The 18,712-nt window shown below is 45.0% G+C and overlaps 1 protein-coding gene across 2 annotated transcripts in view; it reads right to left on the reverse strand.

Annotated features, from left to right (window-relative positions):
- LOC140210926 (6-phosphofructo-2-kinase/fructose-2,6-bisphosphatase 4-like) overlaps positions 1-18,712 on the reverse strand; it is a 52,764-nt gene that overhangs the window by 24,769 nt on the left and 9,283 nt on the right. For both annotated transcript variants that reach the window (XM_072280192.1, XM_072280193.1), the window contains exons 2-6: positions 13,056-13,181; positions 7,881-7,977; positions 7,720-7,786; positions 5,404-5,478; positions 244-300 (exon numbers count right to left, since the gene is read on the reverse strand). In XM_072280192.1, coding sequence (XP_072136293.1) covers positions 244-300; positions 5,404-5,478; positions 7,720-7,786; positions 7,881-7,977; positions 13,056-13,181 — 422 coding nt within the window. The remainder of the gene's footprint in view (positions 1-243; positions 301-5,403; positions 5,479-7,719; positions 7,787-7,880; positions 7,978-13,055; positions 13,182-18,712) is intronic.

Below are 18,712 nucleotides of genomic sequence, written 5' to 3' on the forward strand. Positions count from 1 at the left end.
GTTTATTTCAAATATCACGAAGGACCTCAAGCAGTCTTCTCAACCCCTCTCTTGTAATATACCTCAAACTCTGCAGTATAACGCATCTGCTTTATACACTTCACAATGCTGTTTCATTAATGAACATGTGCCCCAGGCTTCAGCAAATCAATCCCCTCAGTCACACAGCTGCAACACTGCCGTACCACACTTCACCACCAACCTTGTACAAGTCTCAAGATCACACAGTTACCAATAACTTACCACAATGTTTGTCTCAATCACCTCAGGATCTTCACATACTGACTCGACGAAGAACACCTTGGTAATGGAAAACAGGTTTGAGAAGCGTTGAAGGAGAGAAAGGAATAAATTTAGAAATAGCTCTCATTCCTTTTCTAAACAATTAAACAATTAAAGCAAACAGAAAACAAGTCTTGATTCCTATATTTAAATCTTTTAAAAATTATTCACACAAAACATTACTCAAATAGAGTGGGCCCACACATCAATGCCAACCTTTTTGCCCGTCTTCACTAATCACACATTACATCTGTGTCCTTCTACGCCTTTCAATGTCTGTCTAAATGTCCATTAAATTTTGAGAGTACAAGGCTTGTTATGTGCCTGTCAGGATAAAAATGGTCCCCATAGAGGATGGTCAAGGTTATATACCTGACGTTCAGGATGAGGTAGGAAATTGGATTAGACATTGGCTTTGTGGAAGAAGCTAGAGAGTGGTAGTAGATGGTTGCCTCTCTATCTGGGGGCCTGTGAGTAGTGGTGTGTCACAGGGATTTGTGCTGAATCTGATGTTGTTTGCCATCTATATAAACCAGCTGGATGATTATGTGGTGAACCAGATCAGCAAATTTGCGGATGACACCAAGACTGGGAGTGTGGTGGACAGTGAGGAAGGCTATCACTGCAGACAAGTGCGAAGTGTTGCACTTCAGTAGGATCAACCAGGGTAGGTCTTACACAGTGAATGGTGGGACACTGACCAGTGTGGTAGAACAAAGGGATCTGGGAATACGTCCATAATTTTCTGGAAGTGGCAGCAGAGGTAGATATGGTCAGAAAGAAAGCTCTTCACACACTGGCCCTCAAAATATTAAGTTCAGGAGATGGGATGTTATGTTTGTACAAGGCATTGGAGAGGCCTAATTTAGAGTATTGTGTACAGCTTTGGCCACCTACCTACAGGAAAGATGTAAACAAGGTTGAAAGAGAACAGAGAAAATTGACAATGATGTTGCCGGGACTGAAGGACCTGCGTTATAAGGAAATCTTGAATAGGTTAGGACTTTATTCCTTGGAACATAGTAGATTGCGGCAATATTTAATAGAGATTTACAAAATAAGGGGTATAGATAGAGTAAATACAACCAGGATATTTTCCCCCCACTGAGGCTGGGTGGGATTACAACTACAGGTCATAGGTTAAGGGTGGAAGGTAAAAAGCTTAAGGGGAACATGAGGGGAAACTTCATTCAAGAGAGTCATGAGAGCGTGGAATGAGCTGCAGGCACAAGTGGCAATGTTTAAGAGAAGTTTGGATAGGTACTTGGATGGTAGGGTTATGGTCCTGGTGCAGGTCAAAGGAAGCAGGCAGTTTAAATGGTTTGGAACAGACTGGACAGGCCAAAGGGTTGTTCCTGTGCTGTGCTTTTCTATGACTTCAAACAGTGATTGCATCCGATTCTACCTCCTTCTCTGGCAGTGCTTCCGATACCAGTCACCCATCTAAAGAACTTCACTCTCAGACCCCCTTTAAACTTCTCCCCCAAGCCTTACACCCACATTTGTGAGTTCTGGGGAAGACACTGACCATCTACCCTGCGTACATCCTCTCCGATACACCTCAATCAGGGCAACCCCCAGCCTCCTGCACTCAGGGTCCCAGTCATTCCCCATTATCAAAGCCTCCAATCAAGTCAAGAATCTGTTCCTAAAAATATTTCCTCTCAGTCAAAACAACCTTTAACATCAGACCCTGACCCCACTGCCTCGAAACCCACCCCTCGGCCCCACAGTCTACAAACTCATCACCTGAAACACCATTTATCACCTGTAAGCCCGACCAAGCACCTCTTGCCCCGACCATTCGTGATGCATCAGACCATAAACAGAAGCCCATGGAGTAGGTTCCGCCATTCCATCATGGCTGATCCCAGATCCCTCTCAACCTCATACACTTCCCTTCTCGCTGTAACCTTTGATGCCCTGATCAACCAGGAAACTATCAATTTTCGCTTTAAGTATACCTACAGACTCAGCTTCCACATCCGTCTATGGCAGAGCATTCCACAGATTCACTACTCTCTGCCTAAAGAGATCCCTCCTTACCTCGGTTCTAAAGGGTCACCTCTCAATTTTAAGGCTGTGCCCTCTAGTTCTGGATACCCCCACCACAGGAAACATCCTCTCCACATCCACCCTATCTAGTCATTTCAACATGGTTTCAATGAGATCCCCCAGCATTCTTCTTATTTCCAGTGAGTGCAGGCCCAAACCTGCCAAACACTCATTTGTTAACCCCTTTATTCCCAGAATCATCCTTGAGAAACTCATCTGGACTCTCTCCAATGACAACACATCATTTCTGAGATATCAGGCCCAAAACTGTTGACACTACTCCAAGTGCAGCCTGACGAGTGTCTTATAAAGGCTCAGCATTATCTCCTTGCTTTTATATTCTATTCCCCTTGAAATAAATGCCAACATTGCATTTGTCTTCTTTACCACAGACTCAACCTGTAAGTTAACCTTCTGGGAGCCTTGCATGAGAACTCCCAAGTCCTTTTGCACCTCTGATGTTTGAATTTTCTCCCCATTTAAATGATAGTCGGCACTATTGTTCCCTTTACCAAAATGCATTATGATGCATTTCCTAACACTGTATTCCATCTGCCACTTTTTTGCCCAGTCCTTCAATTTGTCCAAGTCCTGCTGCAATCGCATTGCTTCCTCAGTACTACCTACCCCTCTACTTATCTTCGTATCATCTGCAAACTTTGCCACAAAATCATCAATTCCATTATCTAAATCATTGACAAACAATGAAAAGTAGTGGTCCCAATACTGACCCCTGAGGAACACCATTAGTCACTGACAGCCAACCAGAAAAGGCCCCCTTTTTTCCCCCCCCCCCCCCACCACTGACTGCCTCCTGCCTGTCAGCCAATCCTCTACCCATGCCAGTATCTTTCCTGTAATGCCATGTGATTTTAGCTTGTTAAGCAGCCTCATACTGTATGTGGCCCCTTATCAAATGCCTTCTGAAAATCCAAATGAGTGACATCCACTGCCTCTCCTTTGTTCACATTGCTTGTTACTTCCTCGAAGAACTCTTAACAGATTTGTCAGGCAAGATTTCCCTTTACAAAAACCATGGTGACTTTGACTTTTTTTAATCATTAGTCTCCAAGTATTCTGAAACCTCACCCTTAATAATAGACTACAACACTTTCCCAACCACTGAGGTCAGTCTAACTGGCTTCTAATTTCTTTCTTCTGCCTCTCTCCCTTCTTGAAGAGTGGAGTGATATTTGCAATCTTCCAGTCTTTGGAACCATGCCAGAATCTAGTGATTCTTGAAATATCATTACTAATAGCTCTACAATCTCCTCAGCAACCTCTTTCAGAATTGGGATGTAGTCCATCTGCTCCAGGTGACTTATCCATCTTAAGACTTTTGAGTTTGCCTACCACTTTTTCCTTTGTAATAGCAATGACACTCACTCCTGCTCCCTGACATTCATGGATCCCTGGCACACTGCTAGTGTCTTCCAAAGCGAAGACAGATGCCCAGAGTTCTGAAAGAGATTGTCGAGGCATTAGTAATGATATTTCAAGAAACAGTAGATTTTGGAATGATTCCAAAAGACAGGCAACTCCTTCTCAAATTGCAGTGAAAATTCAATCATATTATGATCACTGCCTCCGAGGGGTTCCTTTATGTGAAGCTCCCTAATAAAACCTGGATTATTACATAGCACCCAATCTCAGTTAGCCTTTCCCCAAGCACAAGCTTCTCTAAAAAGCCATCTCATGGGCATTGAACGAATTCTCTTTCTTGCGATCTGACACCAACCTGATTTTCCCCAATCCCTTTGCATATTGCAGTCCCTCATTACAATTGTGACATTACCCTTATTACATGCCTTTTCCAGCTCCCTTTGCAATCTCAATCCCACATCTTGGCTAATATTTGGAGGCCTATATATTATTCCCATAATATTTTTTTACCCTTGCAGTTTCTTAACTCTATCCATAAAGACTCAACATTCTCTGACCCTACGTCAGCTCTTTCTAAAGATGTAATTCCATCTCTTAACAAGAGTCACACCACCGCCTGTGCCTTCCTGCCTGTCTTTTGATACACCGTATATCCTTTGCTATTAAGCTCCCAACTATAACCTTCTTTTAGCCACAACTCAGTGATGCCTACAATGTGCTGTCCACTACCCCAGACCCATTCCACTTCCCCTCCATTTCTCACCAGCTCCTCCTTAGTGAATCCAGAAACATCTCACCCAATCCAATCCTATTCTCCTCTCCCCCTTCAAAATACCACTGACATCCCACTGCCCCGCACCGTGTCCTAGAATGCACCGGCCTCGTCACTTAATGGTGCTCCACAGCACTTTAATATCCATCCAGCCTTTCTCCACTTCCCAGATCTTACACCCGTTCTTCCTTAACCCAGTCCAGTACTATATCCCACCCAACCTAACCCTACTCTGTCCCACAGAACATATCCGTGAACATCCCATTTGGTCTCACCACACTGCTTAAACATCCCAGAATCCATCTACATCAAACCCCAAAAGTCCAATCTATTCTTTAACATGTCGGGAGAGATTCCCATCTCCCACCTCATCATCACCCACCCCCACAGTCAGTTCTGGCTGTACTTTAACCTCATCCTGGAGTGGGATAAAGCTGACAGGGGTGACCATAAACACCAGAGATCCTGCAGATGCAGCAAATTCAGAGCAACACACACAGAATGCTGGAAGAACTCAGCAGGTCAGGAAGCATCTGCAAAGGGGAATAAAAAGTTGACTTTCATGTCAAAATCCCTCATCGGGTCTGGCACACAGAGAAGCAGTGCAGGAACTGTGGAGCACCACTTGACATGGAGTAGCATGTGTCCTGTGGCAGCTTGGAGCTCCATCAGGACCCCAGGATGCAAGTCCCCCCATCAGCAGCCACCTCCATTCTGTTTCTCCCTGTTCAGAGGGTGTGTGCTTTCTCCCTCTGTACTACAGTACTGAGACTACCCAGTACTCGAGTAAGTGTGGTAACTTCCAGGAACCTGTTCAGTGAGGGCTGCTGTTGGAGTTTACAACTCGGGTAATAGGATACCCTGCAATTCCCTGAGACAGCATCAGTCCTGCCTGACCAGCAATTACTAACCTTGTATCCATTCTCGTTTGCAAAGTTGATTATTATTTCTCTTCGTTCACGTGTAGTGTTGGTGGCATCGAAAACCTGTTAAAAAATCATTGGGTTTTCAGTATGAAAGGATGGCAGGGAGCCAGAGGAAATCTAGTTGCCAATCAAATCACCTCCTACCAATCCTGCTCAACAACAAACTCTCTTTTCTGCTGATTTCCAATCAAATCACCTCCTACCAACCCTGCTCAACAATGAGCTCCCTTTTTCTGCTGATTTACTGTTAGCTGCATTTTCAAATATCAGGTCAAATGAGGGACAGGGGCCAACTGCAAAGAAAGAGGACTGGCTCAATTATAAAAGACAGCCTGAAGAAACAGGCCTTTGATCCCATGTGCTGATTACACATGGTGGCATGGAGCAGGGACAAACTTTATCTATTCACAAAACACAGTAATGATGGAGGAGAGAGCAGGAGGGACCCGGGGGGGGGGGGGGTGCATAAACAAGGCAGGAGGGGTGGGGAGGGGGGAAAGAAAGAATGTCGAAGGAAAATATTGTGTTACAGCAGCAGGACATTCCTGAAACAGACACAAGTCTATTGGTTCAGAAACAGAAGTGTCGTTTGATTCCTGGGTGCATTCTATGAGCTGCTTCTTTATGGACAGTGCAGAGAGAGAACACAGAACTGCAGTGAAAACAGTAAAGGGTTCTGCTGTACCAATATAGACAGAAAAACCTTCTACATCAGACATTTTTCTAGCTGAGTATAGAGAAGAGGCAGAACAAGCTTCAATGCAGAGAGATATATGGAGCAGAGTTCACACTATCTCGGCTCCCTCTGTAAGGGTTTACAACGTCAATGAAGAAGAGTCATTCAGAATGCAGCTTGCCCCAAAAATAACGAAACTACAGATGCAGGAAAGGTGGAAATAAAATCAGAAAGTGCTGATTAGCTCAGAAAGTGTCGGGACGAATGATGAATCTCACTACCCTCTGCAGGAAGGAGGAAATCCCTGGAATCTGTGGTGGCCAGTGTGATCATGTTTGCTGTCGTGTGCTGGGGCAGCAGGCTGAGGGTAGCAGACACTAACAGAATCAACAAACTCATTCGTAAGGCCAGTGATGTTGTGGGGATGGAACTGGACCCTCTGACGGTGGTGTCTGAAAAGAGGATGCTGTCCAAGTTGCATGCCATCTTGGACAATGTCTCCCATCCACTACATAATGTACTGGGTGGGCACAGGAGTACATTCAGCCAGAGACTCATTCCTCCGAGATGCAACACAGAGCGTCATAGGAAGTCATTCCTGCCTGTGGCCATCAAACTTCACAACTCCTCCCTTGGAGGGTCAGACACCCTGAGCCAATAGGCTGGTCCTGGACTTATTTCCTGGCTTAATTTACATATTACTATTTAACTATTTATTGTTTTATTACTATTATTTATGGTGCAACTGTAACGAAAACCAATTTCCCCTGGGATCAATAAAGTATACTATGACTACTCCGTCCTGGGGATGTGTAACAAGGACATGCATACAGTTTGAAAGATCAGGGAACTGAGGGTGATGGGGAGGTGAAATCTGGGACTGAATAGCAAAACAGATCTAGCCCTGTGCTGAATTTCTTATCCCCCCTAGCTAACCCATAGCTGCATTCAGTTTGGGTCACACTGTGGGGAAATGCAATTGCAAGACTATTAAGTTCAGAGTTCAACTCCTGCCTCTGTCTGTAAGGGGCTAGTGTGCTCTCTCTGTGGGTCTCCTTTGGTTTTCTCCCACATTCCAAAGACATACGGCTTTGGGTTAGTCAGGAGCACACTATGTTGGCACATGGCACCAGCACACGTGACACATATGATGCATTTCACTGTATGTTTCGATGTAAGTGTGAAAAATAAAGTTAATTTTTAAAAATCTAATCAGTAGAGAACACAGAAGATTTACAAGGATGTTGTGAGGATTATAAAACTCTGGTTATGAAAGATTGAATTCACTACAATCTAATATTTTGGAAAATAGAAGACTGAAGGGAGATATATTTGTGATGAAAAATACAGCAGCCCTGGATAGCCCTGAGCAGAGGGCAGAAATTTAAAGGGTGTAAACCTTAAATTTAAAGAAATTTTAAAATGTTACGGGTACACAATTCATTCTACCTCTTCCTTGCATGAGGGGACAGAGAAAATCAATGGGAGCACAGAGCTACTTCGGTCTCCTGCTTGGTGCCAAACAACAGCTGACTACTCCTTCACAACATCAGCTGATCTCAAATCTAAATCCCAGTGACACTGAGACACAATAGATCACCCCGCCCCATTTCTTTCTCACTTACTGCAACCTGTCCTCCTTCCTCGCCCAGATATTTCTTCACATCATTCAGTGCTCTCGATGCACACTGCCTACAGGAGGAAGGAATTTAGGCAATGAGACAGCAGTTTACACGCCAGCAATGATTATTGTACACCCACTGGAGGGAAGTTAAACGTCATTTACCTCCGGATTTTCAGCCCGTCTTCATTATCAGGGAGAAAAAACTCAAATGATTTGTAGGTCTTCAGGAGGTCCCGTCGATACTGCCCAACGTTAAATGCTGAAAAGAAATAAGTTACCAGTTTTACATTTTGTAACAGGGTAACAGCTGTGAATTTGCAAACACATCACACACACCTCAGACACCATCACAACTCATTCAGGTACGTCACTGCACTGAGTTCGGATGCAATGTTTCACAGGCCAAAAGGTGATCTGACAAAAAATTTCAAAAATATTGAGGCTTAGACAGGATAGAGAATGAGAATCTCTCCCCAACCAATCGCCCCCCACTCTGGGGTCAAAACAACATACACTAGGGGGCATATCTTCTAAGTGAGGGGAAGTGTCTGTTTTACACAGAGCGGTAGGTGTCTGGAATGTGTTCCCTCCTAGGCAGGGGGTGGAAACAGGTTTTGCACAGTGACATCATGATCAGCACAGACATAGCGGGCTGTGCTTTTCATATTTCAGCACCATGAGTAATATTATAAAAATTACAATATTACACATCAACTCTGTCAGGGTTTGCAGGCCATTACTTCCTGCAAAGCAAATCCTAACATAATGAATGGCCGTGATGCTTCCCTCCCAGACTAGCTCAATGCCTTTTATGCTCGCTTTGAAAGGGAGAATAGCACGACAGCGACAAGGGTCCCTGCAGCGGCTGGTGATCCTGTGATCTGTCTTGGCGGCTGACATCAGACCGTCTTTCAAAGGGGTGAACCGTTGTAAGGAGCACCCTGGTAGGGCTCCGAAAACCTGTGCCAGCCAACTGGGTGTTCAGAGACACTTTCAGTCTCTGAATGCTACAGTAAGAAGTTCCCACCTGCTTCAAAAAGGCAACACTCATACCCGTGCCCGTGAAGAGCAGGCCAAGCTGCCTTAATGAGTATCGTCCAGTAGTGCTCACATCTGCGCTGGTGAAGTGATTTGAGAGGTTGGTCATGATAGAACTAACTCCTGTCTCAGCACAGATCTGGACCCACTGCAATTTGCCTATCGCCACAATAGTGATCTCACTGGCTCTTCATGCGGGCTTGGATCACCCAGACAGTACAAATACCCATGTCAGGATGCTGTTTACAGACCACAGCTCCGCGCTTAACACAATCATTCCTACAGTTGTGATCGAAAAACTCCACAACCTGGGCCTCTGTACTTCCCTTTGCAACTGGATCCTCAGCTTCCTAACCGGAAACCCACAATCTGTGTGGATTGGTGATAACATTTCCACCTTGCTGACAAGCAACACTGCTGCACCTCAGGGGTGTGTGCTTAGCCCACTGCTCTACTCTCTCTATATCCACCACTATGTGGCCAGGCACAGCTCAAATACCATCTATAAATTTGCTGACAATACATCTATTGTTGCAGAATTTCAGATGGTGACAAGGTGGCGTACAGGAGCCAGACATACCAGCTAGTTCTGTGGTGTTACAGCAACAACCTTGCACTCAAGAGCAGTAAGATCAAAGAGCTGATTGTGAACTTCAGAAAGGGTAAGATGAGGGAACACACACCAGTCCTCACAGTGGGATCATAAATGGAAAGAATGAGCAATTTCAAGTTCCTGAGAGTCGATGTCTCCGAGGATCTAGCCTGGATCTAACATATCAGTGCAGCTACAAAGAAGACATGACAGTGGCTGTATTTCATCAGGAATCTGAGGAGATTTGGCATGTAATGAAAGACACTCTCAAATTTCTACAGATGTACTATGGAGAGCATTCTAACCAGCTGCATCGGTCTGGTATGGGGGGGGAGAGGGGTGGGGGGGGCTACTGCACAGGACTGAAATAAGCTGCAGAGAGCTGTAAACTCAGTCAGCTCCATCATGGGCACTAGTCTCCGGAGTATCCAGGACAATTTCAAGGAGTGACATCTCAATAAGGCGGCATCCATCATTAAGGACCCCCTTCACCCAAGTCATGCCTTGTTTTCGTTGTTACCATCAGGAAGGAGGTACAGAAGCCGGAAAGCACACACTCAACAATTCAGGAACAGCTTCTTGCTCTCTGCCATCCAGTTTCTGAATGGGCATCGAAGCCATGAACACTGTCTCACATAGGCAGTAGGCAGCCGTCGATCCCAGGGGATCATGGGTTTGCGCCTCTGGTGAACTGTGTCCTCTCCAGGGCACAAGCCTGGGTGGGATGATTTGAAGAACCGGCTGTTGCCCATGCAGCGGGTTCCCCCTCTCCACGTCACTGATGTAGTCTCCAAGGGAAGGGCAAGTGCTGATACAGCTTGGCACCAGTGGCATCACAGAGGCTGCCAGAGTGAAGCTGTAAACAACATCAAACTGCCTTAGGGGCCCAGGCTCCAGATTTCTTTCTCAGGGTTTACTTGGGTGTGGCTGCAAGGCAGCGGAGGTTTAAAATTAGAATTTTTCTTCTCCTAGGCTGGCTGCCATCCAAGGCTCATGAGCCCCACCTATACTTACTGCAATTAAGATTTTTTCCCTATCATTATGTATTGCAACATACTGTTGCCACAAAAAGAGAACTAATTTCACAACGTATGCCGGTGTTATTAAATCTGTTTCTGATTATTGTCCAATTAAGTCTTCTTTATTGTTTACATGATTCATTACAAGTTATATGCAAGTACGCGAACAGCATACGCCAGTACACAACCACAACACAAGTACACGCCTCACTAAACACTAAGCAGGGAGGAGTGTTGTTGTCACATACCCAGTGATGGGTTAAAGAACCAGCAGAAATTGAAAACACTTTGGAGTCCAGTATTGCTATAAACTAATGTTAACTTATACAGTAATATAAATGCAGATATATCAAACAGGTTAGCAATGATTATATATGTGTGGAAATATATGAAAACCAGGCTTCTTCAAGTCTAGGGGTAAATAGATAGTCTTACGATGATGAGTAAAGTTCAGTTCAGTTCGTGGTATTGAGTTGAGTAGTGATGGAGAGAGAGAGGGAAAGATTTGAGTCTTCAGGTGAGCTGACGCCGTCGATCTTCCCGTTGTCCTCCGAAATCCTTTAGAGGTCACCGACTGTGACCACAACAAAGGGGACCATTCTTCTGTGGTGGAATTATCAACCCAGGCGAGGGTTGGACACATGGACAACTCCCCACCGGTCACTCCCTTTTCACACTGCGAGAGCCACTGGTCGATCCGCCTGATCGATCCTCCAAAACCCACTTTTTCTGTGGGCACAACAAAGCTCATTCAGTGTCCAAAGCCATGCGTCTGTCCGTTTATCATCTGACCTTCTGTTCATCTCACCGTGCTGGATACTAGCTGTCCATCAACTAGCTCCTCCCCTCTCTCTCTCTCTCTGTAAGAATACAGAAGCTGAAACCAGTGTCCTTGCTGCAGAAAACCCATAACATCATCCAAAGCTGTCTTCGTCTCTCTCTCTCTTAAAAACAAGATGTCGGTGTTAAACTCACTCTCTCTTTTTAAAAGCACAGTTCATAGGGGTAATTCAGGACCCTGTCACATGTGTGTATTTAATCTTTCAGATATATTTCAGTAATATTGTGAGTATATTGTTTGATTAAGCACTGTTTGTTTACACAATTACGGGTTATATGTAACTGTACATGAATGTAATACATCATCACACCATCACTAAAAGTAAAACAAAGAGTAAACATGTTAACCCCAGACTCCCATATTTTTCTTTCAACTTGTTTTAGAGTTTGAAAATATAACAGACTGAAAGGCCAGCCCCTGTGCTGTACTGTACTGGTCTCTGTTCTTAAAGCACTACAAAACGTGCAGTTCTCAAAATCAAGAGTTGCATGAACATTTATTTTCAGACCAGTCTGTCCCTGATGGTCTTGTTTCTAGAATCCATATCTCAAACATCACATATGCTCTCACTGAACTTTTGAGTTATCAGACACAATCTTCCTTCGATAAATCAACAATCGAAACTGTAAATACTTTAGATTGTCACTTAAACCATGCCAATAATTATCACTCAACTGCTGTTTGGCCGACTGGCCTGTAATCACCCAATTATTCCTTTTATCCTTTTTTAAAATAATACACCATGTTAATTGTCTTCGAGTACTTCGGCACCACGGGACTGGAAAAGGGAGCATATAATGATTCTTTCAGCTTTTCTAAAGTCATCAATATTCTACTCTATTTAAATCGTAGCCAAAAATCTCAATCTTTTTTTTTATTGGCAACATCCAAGTTACCTGTAAGTACCCAAGCAGTATTAGCTTGCACCTCTAACTTCCACCCTGTCCTTAAATTCACTTGGTCTATTTCTGACGCCTCTCCCCTCCCTTTCTCGATCTCTCTGTCTCCATCTCCGGAGATTAAGTGTCCACCAACATCTTTAACAAACCTACCGAATCCCACAACGCAGCCTCCTCTACCCGGTATAAACTGGGGGACCAGTTCATGGAACATCTCTGCTTCATCACCAAAAGCAGAACTTTCTGGTGGCCAAATACTTTAATTACAATTCCCATCCCAACCTGTTGGTTCATGGCCTCATCTTGAGGTCACTTTCAGGTTGGAAAAGCAACACTTTATATTCTATTTGGATAGCCTCCAACCTGATGGCATGAATCTCGATTTCTCCTTGTGGTAAAGAAAATTCCTCTCTCCCTCTGTTCCCCATTCTAGCACCTCATTTCTTTCCACCTGCTTATCACCTCCCCCAGATCTCCTCCTCCTCCCTTTTCTCCTGTGGTCCACTCTCCTCTCCTATCAGATTCCTCCCTCTCCAGACCTTTACCTTTCCCACCCACCTGACTTCACCTACCACCTTCCAGCTAGCCTCCTTGCCCTCCCCCCGCCTTTTTATTCTGGCCTCTTTCCCCTTCCTTTCCAGTCCTGATCTCAGCCCAAAACGTCAACTGCTCATTCATTTCAATAGACGCTGCCTGGCCTGCTGAGCTACTCCAGCATTTTGTATGCACTGTTTTCGTATCCAACAGGCCTTCCTTCCTCACTTGGTCTGCTTGAAACATATTCATTAAACAAGCGTTTCCTTCCATTTCCTTTTTAACGTTCCCTTTCTTTTTCCACAATTCTCTTCATTAACTTCAGCCCATTCTTATACATCACAAACATCAATTTCATTTTTAAAATACGTTAGTGTCTCTCAGCCAGCCCAGCAGCCTTGTCAGGAAACATACCTTTAGTTGGCACTCCAATCCAGTTGAAGTAGCGGGTGAGTTTCTTTGAGATGTAAGTCTTGCCCCTGGCAGGGAGACCCACCATTACAATGAGAGAAGGGGAGTTTGTCATGTGTGGGATCCATACTGAAATTAAAACAGAAAAATAATCATTAACCAAACCAAAGCAGAGAATAGCAACTTTCAACCTGCATTCTAACAGTAATGGTGCTGGAAAGGTAAATGTGAGCTTGGCCAACGTGTTGAGCCTCCGTACTGCACCATCCCTCTGCCAGCAGGTGGCAAAGACCAGTCTTTTTTGGAAAAGCGGCAAATGCTATGAACTCCAATACCTCCTGATTCCTGTACATGGTACAACTAATCCCATCACTAGCCAACCTGCTTCATTACAACACTATCATCTAGCCAAACTATTTCCCCCCCCCCTCATTGTTCAACAATGCATTTCACTGTGTTCAGTATTTCAGAATCAGGTATGACTGGCACACAGCTACAGTATGTCATGAAGTTCGTAGTCTTGCGCGGCAGTACATTGTAATACATAGTAATCAAAACTATAATTTACAGTAAGTCTTTATAAAAAAATAAATTAAGTATGGTAGTGCAAAAAGAAGGGGGGGAAATACTGAGGTAATGTTCATGGTTTCATTGTCCATTCAGAAATCTGATGGCAGAGGGGAAGAACTGTTCTTGAAAAGTTGAGTGTGTGTCTTCAGCCTTCTGTACCATCTCCTTGATGGTAGCAATGCGAGGAGGACATGTCCTGGGTGATGGGGTCCTCAATGCTGGATGCTGCCTTTTTGAGGTATCACATTTTGAAGGTGTCCAGGATGTTGGGGAGGATAGTGCCCATGATAGACCTGGCTGCATTTACAACTTTCTGCAGCTTTTCCAGACCCTGTGTAGTGGCCTCTCCGTACCAGACGGTACACATGACAAATAAAGCTGATCTTTAAATCTTTCATCATCACTGTTTGACCGTGTGACACGAAGGGGTTTCGAGGAAAACAGGAGGAGCCAGGGTAAAACACACTAACACTAGTGCCACACCAACACACTGCTGGCTGTGACTGCCGGAGACTGATCATTTCAGCACGACATCCTCACGTATCACTGACTCAACCAGCTTCTCCAGCAATTGGGATGTCGGGAATGGGCAGTATTGTTCAGCTGGCTGCCAGGAGGTAAATGATGGTTGCAAATTCCCCAGTGGTGTTCAACACAAACCAGTGAGGGAACCAAAAATCTTCACTTCATAAGTTAATGATCTGGATAAAGGACCTCATGGCATTCTGGCCAAGTTTGCAGATGACTCACAGATAGGTGGAGCAGGAGGTAGACCATAAGACAGGAGAGAAGAATTAGTCTATTCAGCCATTTGAATCCGCTCCATCATTCCACCATCGCTGATTTATAATCCTTCTCAACCCGATTTTCCTGCATTCTCCCCAGAACTATAGACACCCTGACTAAACAAGACCCTATCAACTTCCACTATAAATATAGTCAATGACTTGGCCGCAACAGGCACCTGTGGCAACGAATGCCACAGATTCACTGCCCTCAATCTAAAGAAATTGCTCCTTATCTCTGTTCTAAAGGCATGTCCTCCTATTCTGAGGCTGTGAGGTGCGAGAAGGAAAGTTAAGAGCCAGTTTATATTTATTTATATTTACAAAGAGTGATGGGTCCCTGTCAGGAAGGAGTTGGAAGCAGTTACCACAGCAAAACAGCAATGTTCAAAAGATGCTTAGCAACACGCGGACAGACAGGGAATGGGGGGGATATGGACCACGGACAGACAGGGAATGGGGGGGGGATATGGACCACGGACAGACAGGGAATGGGGGGGGGGATATGGACCACGGACAGACAGGGAATGGGGGGGGGGATATGGACCACGGACAGACAGGGAATGGGGGGGGGGATATGGACCACGGACAGACAGGGAATGGGGGGGGGGATATGGACCACGGACAGACAGGGAATGGGGGGGGGATATGGACCACGGACAGACAGGGAATGGGGGGGGGGATATGGACCACGGACAGACAGGGAATGGGGGGGGGGGGATATGGACCACGGACAGACAGGGAATGGGGGGGGGGATATGGACCACGGACAGACAGGGAATGGGGGGGGGATATGGACCACGGACAGACAGGGAATGGGGGGGGATATGGACCACGGACAGACAGGGAATAGGGGGGGGATATGGACCACGGGCAGACAGGGAATGGGGGGGGGATATGGACCACGGACAGACAGGGAATGGGGGGGGGGGATATGGACCACGGACAGACAGGGAATGGGGGGGAGATATGGACCACGGACAGACAGGGAATGGGGGGGGATATGGACCACGGACAGACAGGGAATGGGGGGGGATATGGACCACGGACAGACAGGGAATGGGGGGGGATATGGACCACGGACAGACAGGGAATGGGGAGGGATATGGACCACGGACAGACAGGGAATGGGGGGGGGGATATGAACCACGGACAGACAGGGAATGGGGGGGTGGAATATGGACCACGGACAGACAGGGAATGGGGGGGGAATATGGACCACGGACAGACAGGGAATGGGGGGGTGGAATATGGACCACGGACAGACAGGGAATGGGGGGGGCGGTATAATGGACCACGGACAGACAGGGAATGGGGGGGGAGATATGGACCACGAACAGACAGGGAATTGGGGGGGGGGGATATGGACCATGAACAGACAGGGAATGGTGGGAATATGGACCACGGGCAGACGAGGATTGGGGGATATGGAACAGCAAATCTACAGTTCAAATTGTCGCAGTCAGGATACCACAAGAAGGGCTGAAGGGCCTGTTCCCATGCTGTACTGTTCTCTGCTCGAGGGGCTGACTGCTCCATTTCAGCTCTATTCCTAATCCTGATAAAATGACTGTGACCTGAACACAAAATAATCTGCAGATGCTGGGGTCAAAGCAACACTCACAACACGCTGGAGGAATTCAGCAGGTCGGGCAGCATCCATGGAAAAGATCGGTCGATGTTTCGGGCCGGAACCCTTCGTCACTCCTGACGAAGGGTTCCGGCCCGAAATGTCGACCGATCTTTTCCAAGGATGCTGCCCGACCTGCTGAGTTCCTCCAGCGCGTTGTGAGTGTGACTGTGACCTGAAGCCACTCAGTTTAGCATTTCTTACTATGCAATGTACAGCTCCCCCCAGGGTTCACAGCCTGGCTCGTATACGCACAGGAAATAAAGTGGTGGGGTGGAGTGGGTCTGCAGATATTGCCAGTCAGTTTTCAGATGGCTGGGCGAAACATTCTAGGTTAACTCCACATCATCTTTGGATACATGCAGGGTTGGGAAGCCACATTTCTGACTTGGAATTTCATAGTGATGTAGTTTTCAGAGACAGGATCCTGCCATAATCTGGGGATAAGCTGTACTTGAGTTCAAGAGTCACTTTGGTCTCAAATGAAACAAGAGTTAGATGTTCTGAGAACCATGGCTTGTGATGACCACTGATCTCTGGTGACAAACACTTCCACCGTTGGTGTATAAAAAGATTGATACCAGCAATCAGTTCCATCACTGACACCAAGCCCTCCCCTCCATTTGCAGGTGACCAGGTAACCAACAAGGGCTGTGCACTCTATCTGGGTCATTTCTCAAATACTGTTGGCACAAACAAGTTTAATGGCTGCAAACTGCATCTGTAACCATAGCAATAAATTACCACCATGGCAAAGGACAACTCACTAAGTACCAGGTGTAATGATGTGGAGGCTGATTACCCTCACAGGGAGGGGGGCAGGGGCTCTCGTTGTATTCCTGATCTGAGCCTTCATTCACCTTTGCTGCTTTCTATTCCACTAAAATTAAACAGGATTTCTCCCTGATCACAGTACCTGTGCACACCGATGGGGGTGCATTACTTGGCAATCTCCACCAACTGCAAGGAAATGATCACCTAATTGACTTGATGAGGTTTCACCACTGGCAGGGTTAACATTTCACCGGCCTGGGAAACTCTAAAATAACATGGCTCATGCATCAACCCATGATGGCCCACTGGTCAGAGCTTCCAACCCGCTCACTTCAACTCTTCTTCCCCTAAGCACCCCTCAGCCAAGCTGACACTGAGTAATGATCAACCAATGGGCACTGTAACTGCTGGGCTAGTTTTTCAAGCAATAATTTATAAATTACCCTCTGAGGAAATAAGTGCCTGAGTTTTTGTTCCATTTCCAAGGAAGCCAAGAGCCTGAGAGTCTGGAATTACTCATCGATGATGACAGAAGAGGTGACCATGCAAGTACAGAAATAGTAGATGCAAATGCTTGGGCCATACAACATGGAATTTCAACAGGGCAACACACAAAATTCTGGAGGAACTCAACAGGCCAGCCAGCAGCTAGAGAAAAGAGTAAACAGTCAACGTTTCACAACGAGCCCCCTCATCAGTCCTGATGATCATTTTCATTTCCGTAGACATTGTCTAGCCTGCTGAGTGTGCGTTGCTTGGACTTACAGCATCTGCAGATTTTCTTGTCTGTGATTTCACCAGGGGTTTAGGAGATTTGATTTGTTGATTAAAACACTTGAAAACTTCTACAGATGCACCGTGAAGAGCACCTGGTATGGGGTGAGTGGGGGTGGTGGTTGCCACTGCACAGGATCAAAAGCAGCCACAGAATTGTAAAATTAATCTTTTTCTTTCTTTATTAATCTTTTTATAGATTGATTTAGAAGGAACATAAAAACAAGAGGAGAATTATCTTAAATATATATCAATAACAATACAGAGATTGAAATAGACATTATCAAGATCAAACATAGTGTTAAGCTAGTATGTAATATATAATAAAAAAGAAAACAGCTAATTCTCCTCTTATCAGTTCATGAAGAGGAAAGAAAAGAATTCTGAATTCTAAATGAAGAAAAAAACCCACTACACTATACAAAAAAGGGACTGGGCAGTCCATTCTGAGGATACGACCAAAAAAAAAGACTTCCTGATCAAATCTAAAACTTTGAAAAAAATTTGGAAGAGTAATAAATCAAATCAAATGAAAATATTGAATAAAAGGTCGCCAGATTTGCTCAAATTTAAAGGATGTATCAAATGTCCAACTTCTTATTTTCTCTAAACTTAAACAGGACATAATGGAGGAAAGCCAATAAAAGATAATAGGTGGATTAGAATCCTTCCATTTCAGTAAAATGGCTCTCCTAGCCAATAAAGTTGAAAAGGCTATCATACGTTGAGTGGAAACAGGAATATTTCCTGGTTTCGATGGGGTAATCCCAAATATTGCTGAAAGTACATTAGGTTTTAGGTCCAGATCCAAGAGTTTTGATAATGTTTTAAAAACATCGCTCTAAAAATTGTCTAGCTTTATACAAGACCAAAACATATGAGTTAAAGTGGCCACCTCAATATTACATCTGTCACAAATAGGATTGATGTTGGAAAAAAATACGTGCTAGTTTATCCTTTGACATCTGGGCCCAATACACTACCTTGAACTGTATCAAGGAATGGTGGGCACAAATAGGTGAGTTGTTAACTATATGAAGAATTTTACTCCATTGATTATCTGAAAACGATTCTTGAACTTCCAATTCCCAAGCACGTTTAATTTTATCGTTAGATATCATTTGTAA

The sequence above is a fragment of the Mobula birostris genome, chromosome 16, assembly GCF_030028105.1.
Source record: "Mobula birostris isolate sMobBir1 chromosome 16, sMobBir1.hap1, whole genome shotgun sequence".
In the NCBI taxonomy this organism is placed as follows: Eukaryota; Metazoa; Chordata; class Chondrichthyes; order Myliobatiformes; family Myliobatidae; genus Mobula; species Mobula birostris.